The sequence below is a fragment of the Elephantulus edwardii genome, unplaced genomic scaffold (genome assembly GCF_000299155.1).
Source record: "Elephantulus edwardii isolate Elephantulus edwardi_28Jun2011 unplaced genomic scaffold, EleEdw1.0 scaffold00098, whole genome shotgun sequence".
NCBI lineage: Eukaryota > Metazoa > Chordata > Mammalia > Macroscelidea > Macroscelididae > Elephantulus > Elephantulus edwardii.
Window position 1 is genome coordinate 9,670,866 of NW_006399848.1, and position 8,447 is coordinate 9,679,312.

Here is an 8,447-nt window from a genome sequence, read left to right on the forward strand (position 1 = left end):
CATGCTTGGGAGGGTGGAGGGGACAGCGCAGGAGAGGAAGGCCCTCTATGAGGTGGATTGATTCAGTGACTGGGATAATTGGGATGGGAGTGTCAGAGACGGTGCGATTGGCATGGGACAGAGCGGAGTTTAGGGCTGTTGTACATAGGGTCGCTGTGAGTCATAGGCGACTCGACGACACATAACAACAACAATGTCGTAAGATCATACTTAAACATTTAGCAATATGTACTGTTGAGTTGGAACCAACTCATAAAGACCTCCCCAGGGTTTTTGGAGACAGTAAATCACACAAGAAGAGATGGCCCATTTTTCTCTTACAGAGTAGCTAGTGGATTTGAACTGTGTCCCTTTTTGATGACAATGTATCTCCTTGCCACAAGGCCACCAGAGCTCTGGAGCTAGGTTTAGAAGAAGGCAAAAGTAATTGCGCAAACTATTATAAGAATTACTTAATTGCTGAAGGAGATGAAAAGACCTTAAGCAAGGTGGAATTTTTTTTAAAGCATTCTATAAGAGACAAGATTACAGTCTGTTATTAGTGGTGGATATAACAATATCTTTGACTTTTTATTTTATTTCTCCTTTAGGATTTTTTGTGGCACCCAGAAGTTAATGGTTCCATGAAGCAGTGTATCAAGATGTGGACTGAGGTATGTATTTGCAAATATGTTGTTATGCTTGGTTACCGTCGAATCAGAACTGACACACAGCTGACCTTCTCATGGATTTTCGTAGGCAGTAAATCACGCAAAAGTAGATGGACTTTCTTTCTCCCGCAGAACAGTTGGTGTATTTGAATGGTGTACCTTTGGGTTGGCAGCCCAGTTCCTTACTACTGAGCCAGCAAAGCTCTCTTTTGAAAATATAGATCTTTCAAGTTTGGAGCAGTCAACATTTTTTAAAGCCTTGAGTATTTATTTTCTTCCTCTTAGTCATCTATCTTACTGTCCTGTACTTCATCTCCACTTGCCTGATAGTAAGTAAGTTGTTCTGTATTGGTTCTGTCACATAATAGAGAGGAGAAACCCAAGAGAACCCGAGTGCTACAGGGGAAGTGCGTGCTGCCTGGCTCCTTCCTCAACTGTCATTGGGCACCCTTGCTCCTGTACATTTCCATGAGAATCAACACTAAGGCTTCCTTAAAGGCTATGATGGCTAGATTCAGCTTCCTGCTTTGGCTGTACCTAATGTTGTCCACTTGCCTGCTGACCCTACTTTGCCTAAATAGCTTGTCCTGCCCAGGAATTGGAGTCAAGGACATAAAGGGCTGTACAGGCAGCTGACATGGCTCCTTCTGACCACAACCCAGCCTGTCCTTACTGCCCCTCAGGATTGGGAGTAGGACTAAATTTAGGGTGTTTTTTCCTCACTGGCCTTAAGCATAGGACTGCTTCAGGACACTGATTGCCTTTGCCTCAACCTCAGTCCCCCTGTGGGTACCCATTACCCATTATTTAGGTCCCTTCCATACCAGTTTCACTCTGGCTTCCCCTCCCTTTTGTATTGCTCCAACCCATATCCTAGCTGCTATGAGAGTCTGTGCCCCTTCTCCTCCCTCATGTGGCAAAATATTATGCAATATTATTTTCTTTTCTATGAGTTGGACAATGACTAGGGAGAATAGAAGGATAATTGACGCCTTTGAGCTGTGGTGCTGGAGAAGAGTATTGAATGTACCATGGACTGCCAAGAAAACAAAGAGATTCATCCTAGAGAGGGTTAAACCAGGCTGCTCCTTGGAGGCAAGGATTCTGGGGCTTCCCCTGACATACTTTGGACATGTTGTAAGGAGAGACAGGTCTTTAGAGAGGGACATCATGCTGGGTAGAGTAGAGGGACAGCGCAGGAGGGGAAGACCCTCTATGAGGTGGATTGATTCAGTGACTGGGATAATCGGGATGGGAGTGTCAGAGACAATGAGATTGGCACAGGACAGAGCAGAGTTTAGGGCTGTTGTACCTAGGTTCGCTATGAGTCGCAAACGACTCGACGGCACATAACAACAACAACAACAACATCTTAAAGATGAAAGCCTCCAATGAAAGAAGTTGTAAACAGTATGTGCAAAGATTCTTGAGAAAGAGTGTAGCTTATTCAGGAAATCAGCATTTTTAGTGTGGTGGAGCTAGATACACATAACTTGGTTAGGTTTGATTTTGGTTGTTCATTTCATGTGCTTCATTTTGTGGGCCCTGTTAAGAGATGAGGTAAGGAGCTACCAGATTACAAATAACATTTGAGAAATTTTTAGGGGTTTGGATTTATTTTATGTGGCATCAGGATTGGTAGAAGAGTCATCAACAACCTGCATTATGCTGATGACACAACCCTGCTTCCTGAAACTGAAGAGGACCTGAAGCATTTGCTGCAGAAGGTCAAGGACTGCAGTCTTCAACATCAAGAAAACAAAGATTCTCACCACTGAGCCTATTGGCAGCATCGGTATGGATGGTGAAGAGATTGAGATAGTTAACAGTTTTAGTTTACTTCATTCCACAGTCTACACTTTTGGTAACTACAGCCGGGAAATCAGGAGATGAATTGTATTGGGAAATTCAGCTGTGAGGCAACTCTCAAGAGTACTGAAGAGCAGTCATGTCAGGCTGGAGACTAAGGTGCACCTGATCCAGGCTATAGTCTTCACAATTATGTGCTATGCATTGGAGAGTTAGACAGTGTCTAGGGATGTCTTTGAGCTCTGGTGCTGGAGAAGAGTGTTGAATACATACCATGGACTGCTAGGAGAACAAACAGATTTGTCCTGGAGAAAGTGAAGCCAGAATGCTCCTTGGAGTCAAGGATTCTGAAACTTCATACTTTGGGCATGTTGCAAGGGGGGACTGGTCCTTGGAAAGGGACATTATGTTTGGGAGAGTGGAGGGATGGCACAGGAGAGGAAGACCCTCGATGAGATGGATCGATTCTGTGAGTGGAGTGGTGGGAATGAGTGAGTTTGAGACGGCAAGATTGGCACAGGATAGAATGGCGTAAAGCTCTTGTACATAGGGTTGCTATGAGTCACAAGTGACTCGATGGCACATAACAACAACAACAACAACATCCATTTATTACTGTTATTACTTCTAAATATGTATTTCCTAAATAAAATAATTTTGGGTTGAGTTTGTTTCAGAGATAATGGAGAACTGCAAAAGGAGTAGTGAAAACATGTGGAACGCTGAGTCCGACTTCTGCCCACTTCGTAAAGGGGAACTGTCTCCATCAATAATATTTATAGCATCATGCAAATAAACTACATTGTCACATATGCCACTTCACATACTCCTACAGCTGTTCTTACCAATCCTTGGGTCTGATTCTTTTTTGGTTGCAACTTGACTCACAGTTGCAAGGCTTACTAGGGAAGTAGGTTGGAGTATTGGAGAGGCAAAAAATATCACACAGTGCAAGTCCAGGATTAGTCCTGCAGTCCCAAGCCAAATTAACAAGGCATGATTCTTCAGTTATTTAAAGTTCAGGGTCAGTTCAGCGGTACAAATGCACCCCGATTTCCTCAGTTGTACAAAAACCGTCATCTCAGAACAGTTACACATCAGTTTTTCCTTCAGTTATCCAGCAAATAAAACCTTTTACTTTGGTTCTGTGTACAGGGTTCCTCTGGTTACACCTTGCCACAGTCTCTTCACCCTCTCTCCACCACTGATTTTTACAATGTGGAAAGCATTCTCTTTGTTGGTCCTACCGTTGTTGTTCTTTTTCAAGAACATATGTCTGCATTTAAGGTAGCTGGAGACCATGCCTCTTCCCCCCAGTAAGGACTCACATGATGACTAGGAAAGCCAATTTCCAAGAGCTCTGACACCCCAAGAACCATTGATGAAGCTCTGATGGTGGGGTGGTTAACACATTTGGCTGCTAACTACCACCAGCCACTCCGTGGAGAAAAATGAGAAAGAAAAATCTTGGAAAGATTTACAGCCTTTGAAACCCTGTGCATGTGATTGTAAATCAAGTCTTTGAGGAACTTTCAGGACTTAAAGCTTTCAGGCTTACCTTCTTTCCTACCAAGTCTCAGCACTACTCAGTAACCCTTTCTGAGTCTTGTTTTCTTGTTTCATAAGGTACTTCTTTTCCTATCTACCCCACACAGAGGCAAGAATCGAAATTAAAAGAGATAATTTAAGATAAAATATAGTCAATATTGTTAAGAAATGCACAAAACATAGGGCTACTAGTCAAATGATTGGCAGTTCCAATCCACCAGTTACTCTACAGGAGTAAGGTGGGCAGTCTCCTCCTGTAAAGATTTCTTTCCATCATTCTCAAAAACTCCAATGAAGGGTCACTGTGAGTTAGAATCCACTTGAAGGCAGTGAGTTTGGGGGCTTTGGTTTTATTTTGCTTTATATGAGTAATTGGTAAATATCATTAACAGTACAATTTGCAATTGGGTATGTATAATCAGCTTTCTCCCCATTACAATAGTTATCAGTTTATTTGGTCAAATACATATTGAACTTAGCTTCCCCAAATATTTTAAATTTCTCTAGGGTACTGACTTTGTAGTAAATTTAAAATTTACATTAATGCTTCTGATTTTAATTGGATGGCATAGTTAACCTGTAGAGTTTTTTAATTAAAGAGTTTTAATAAAACTTAAGAGTTGAGAGTAATCTCATTGCATCATACTGTGAAATCAGATTTCAGGTTTTATTTGTTTGATTGATTGGTTTTACTTTTATGACACCAGCATATATAAAGCGTTTCTGAGTTGAGAATGTTAGATCAAAAGTAGATTTCAAGTTTTGATTGTGTGGTTTCACCTTGTAGAAAACCAACACACAAGCTATGGCTAGTTAAAATGAATTGCATCTGTTCTCTACTTCTCAGTTTTTCTTTTTAATACAGCAGTAGAGACCCTTCTCATGTCATCTTTCATAAACTTGTAAGGTTTGGGGCATTAAGTACCTTTCTTTTAATAACAAGATCCAAGAACAAACTTGAGAAAAATGAAACATATTCAGAGAGAACTCTGTTAATTAAAATAAATCATGTTATCTGTATTTATTCCCTTAAGGGAATATTACATAATTTCAAAGTTTGCTTTTTTTTTTTTTTTGAATAGGATTCTGTTTCAAAGCCTCATGTAATTGTAGCAGGAGCTGCCACAGTAAGTTACTACTAGATATATCCATATGTGGTGATATTGGTTTTATATTAAGGGTGTATAAAGTATTGTTTTTAAAAGTATTTACTATGCTTAAGTATAATTCTTGGTTGTACTTATATTTTTTTTTGTTGTACTTATATTTTACTCTTATAATTAATTTGACTGATTAAAGTCTAATATAGATTTAGGTAAATTTAGGAAATATGGTGTTAAATATTGGTATTACCTCTAAAACTATTTTTCTTGAATGTTCTACATTTAGAAGTATAATTTTATAGCAGCTTTTGTTTTCCTTTATATTTCATGGAAGTAATTTGATCACCTTTATTCAGATTTTGTTTTAACTTTGAATAAAACTGTTAATTACTATAAAATAATTAACTTTGTAACTGGAAAGTAGATTATTTAATTTATCTGTTACAAATACATAATTATTAATTTTTACTTATTCTTAGTGGTCTATCAAGATTCATAATGGTAGCAGTGAAGCACTTTCCCAATATAAAATGAACATCACCTCCATAGCACCACTTTTAGAAAAATTGGCAAAGACTAGTGATGTTTATTGGGTATTACAAGGTAAGAAATGAATAATGAAGAAATGTCATTTTAAAAATACATTTTGAAGTATAGGTTTATATTATCTCCTATTTCCAGGAACAACTACTATTTTGTAATAATAAATTTTGAAATAAGCTTTGCAAGAATGCAATGAACTTGAAGTATTTGCTTTTTTTTGGTGCATGTGTATGTGAAACAGAGAGACTAACAAATAAGTAAAAAAAATAAATAAATTAAAACTCCTGCAAGAAGCCTCTACAGACAGAAATGACTATAGAACATAATAAAGAATTCAAAAGGCAAATGAGATCATTTACCTCAGATTTTCTATTTCTCACAAATTTAGTGTATTTTAATTGGGAAATAGGTTAAAAAATATTAATATGTCTTATAGTATTGGAATCACTACAAGTGACTGTACAGGAATTCATAATGCATTTCAGTTCGTTAAATCTAGCTTATACTTGGTAAGGGAATTCTTTAATAGGATACATACATTAGGTTTACTCATTTGAGAAATTTATTGAATGGCTTTATTTAACACCTAGCACAGTATGAAATGCCCTGGGTATTTTAGTAATTTGTTTGTAGGAAACATTATTTCCAAGTTGATCAAACTGAGTAAAATAAAAGGTTGTAAAAAGAGCAAGGGTCACGTTGGAACGGTCATACCTGGGTCCACAGTCCAATGTGGTAGCTAACAGACCACAAAGAACCATGTTGGAAAAGTCACAGATTATAATCTCCAAATTAGAAGAATACAGACAGGACAGGCTTTCAGAATGTGCTCCCAGGCACCTCAGCCTTGAGCCTCACAGCTTTAGGCCAGTGTTGTGAAGTTCTTAGTCCTGCCAGTTGTGGTTCTTCCCTCCCCAGTCCTTCAACAAGCTTAAGCAAAAGACTCTTAGCTCTGGTCCAGTGGTATAAAAGTCCTAAGGTACCATCTCACCTCAGGTCTCTGGTTCTCCACTGTGCCTGCTGCTCCCATGTCTCCCCTCCCCCAGACTGTCTGTCATCCTGAAGGATGAGTTGCATTCTTTAATTCTGTGCTGATGGAAGATCTTTTTCTGCCTCTGGATCCACTCAATTTAATGGCGAGGCTCAAATTAATGGTGAGTGCATTGGTGAGATGACTATCCAGTCTCCTTCTGAATTGATGAGATAGCCAAAATCCACTTGTGGATAGGCTAACGTGTCCTATTAGCATATTCCCACCCATCCATAAGACAAAGTCATGAAATGACTAGGAAAACTGTTTTAATTAAACTCTTAACTCTGTACAAGGTATGGTTATAATCTGTCTCAAAATTCTGTTTTATTTACAGACTCATTGTTGTTTTTGCTTTTAATAATATAAGAAAAAGTTAAAATTTACATTACTTACAGTAAATAATAAGATAATACATAGACCTTGATCCTTAGTAATGCTGCTTTCTAATTGGACTAGTAACGTTTACAAGATAAAGCAGTAGGGGGAAGAAAAGATTAATCTTAACTAGACAAGTCTTCTATTGACTGTTATTTATTATTATTAAGTATAATGCAGTGTCCAAAAGTTTTAAACTTAAAAAAAAAACACTTTAGAACATAAAACTGCTTTTGCAAAGCTATGTTTAAAAGAGAAAGGAGCAATAAAAGGCTTTTTAAAATAAAAGGCTTTTAAACTTTTTTTTTTGGTGACGAAACCCGGGAGCGAAGCTTTTAAACTTTTATACTGACTTAATTAAAGATTCATGGACATAAATTGACTTAAATATTAGCTACTGAAAATGTGTACCAACTTTTGGAAAAATGAATTACTAGATGCTTGAAACTATCTAGACTTTAAGAACAAAATGAATGAATGAAAACCCACAATCTCTGTAAATGTTCATTAAAATTAATAAAATTTAATTTAAAAAAAACCCAAAATGTAAAACAAGGTATAGGTAAAGTTTTATAATCACAATTTCTACCAGTAGGAATTTTTAAAATGTGCTGTTAATAATGTCTCTTGTGTAGATCCTGTTTATGAAGATCTGCTAAGTGAAAATAGGAAAATGATCACCAATGAAAAGATAGATGCCTACAATGAAGCTGCAGTCAGTATTTTGAATAGTAGCACCAGAAACTCTAAGTCAAATGTTAAGATGTTCAGTGTTTCCAAATTAATTGCTCAAGAAACCATCATGGAGTCTTTGGATGGCTTACATCTTCCTGAGTCAAGCAGAGAAACTGTAAGAATTCTCCCATATCTCAGTAGATAGAAAATAAGTGATCAAATTGGATAGAACTATTAGTTAATAAAACATAGTTGAGAGAATAAGCGATCAAATTGGATAGAACTATTAGTCAATAAAACATAGTTGTTAATAGTTAACTTTATTGCATTCTTAATTACTGTGTCTAAAGATGTGGAAGTTATCTTGCTTTTTGTTACTTAGATTATTTATTGTATAAGAATTGAAAAATTTAAACTGTTCTTTCCCTCATCCGTTTCAATGAAGTATACATAATTTATCCAGTTTTTCTCATTCTTACCCCAACCCTGATGTCGGTCCCATTCTATAGCAGTGGCACTATACAGTGTTTGTCCTTTTGTGACTGAGATATTATAGTGTATTATGATTATCATAAGAGTCCGGAATAAAGGTTGCAGAGTGGAGTATACTTGGCGTGGGGCTACGGGTGGGGGTGCGAGGGGATTGTATACCAATGAAGGAATTTTTCTTTCACTTTGCAAAGAGAAGAGAGAACTGGGGGAAGGGCCGGG

At 37.5% G+C, this 8,447-nt stretch overlaps 1 protein-coding gene across 1 annotated transcript in view; it reads left to right on the forward strand.

The window, feature by feature from the left end:
- CASD1 (CAS1 domain containing 1) overlaps positions 1–8,447 on the forward strand; it is a 96,945-nt gene that overhangs the window by 46,013 nt on the left and 42,485 nt on the right. Inside the window, exons 5-8 of the mRNA XM_006891476.1 lie at positions 591–653; positions 5,090–5,134; positions 5,590–5,713; positions 7,697–7,911. Coding sequence (XP_006891538.1) covers positions 591–653; positions 5,090–5,134; positions 5,590–5,713; positions 7,697–7,911 — 447 coding nt within the window. The remainder of the gene's footprint in view (positions 1–590; positions 654–5,089; positions 5,135–5,589; positions 5,714–7,696; positions 7,912–8,447) is intronic.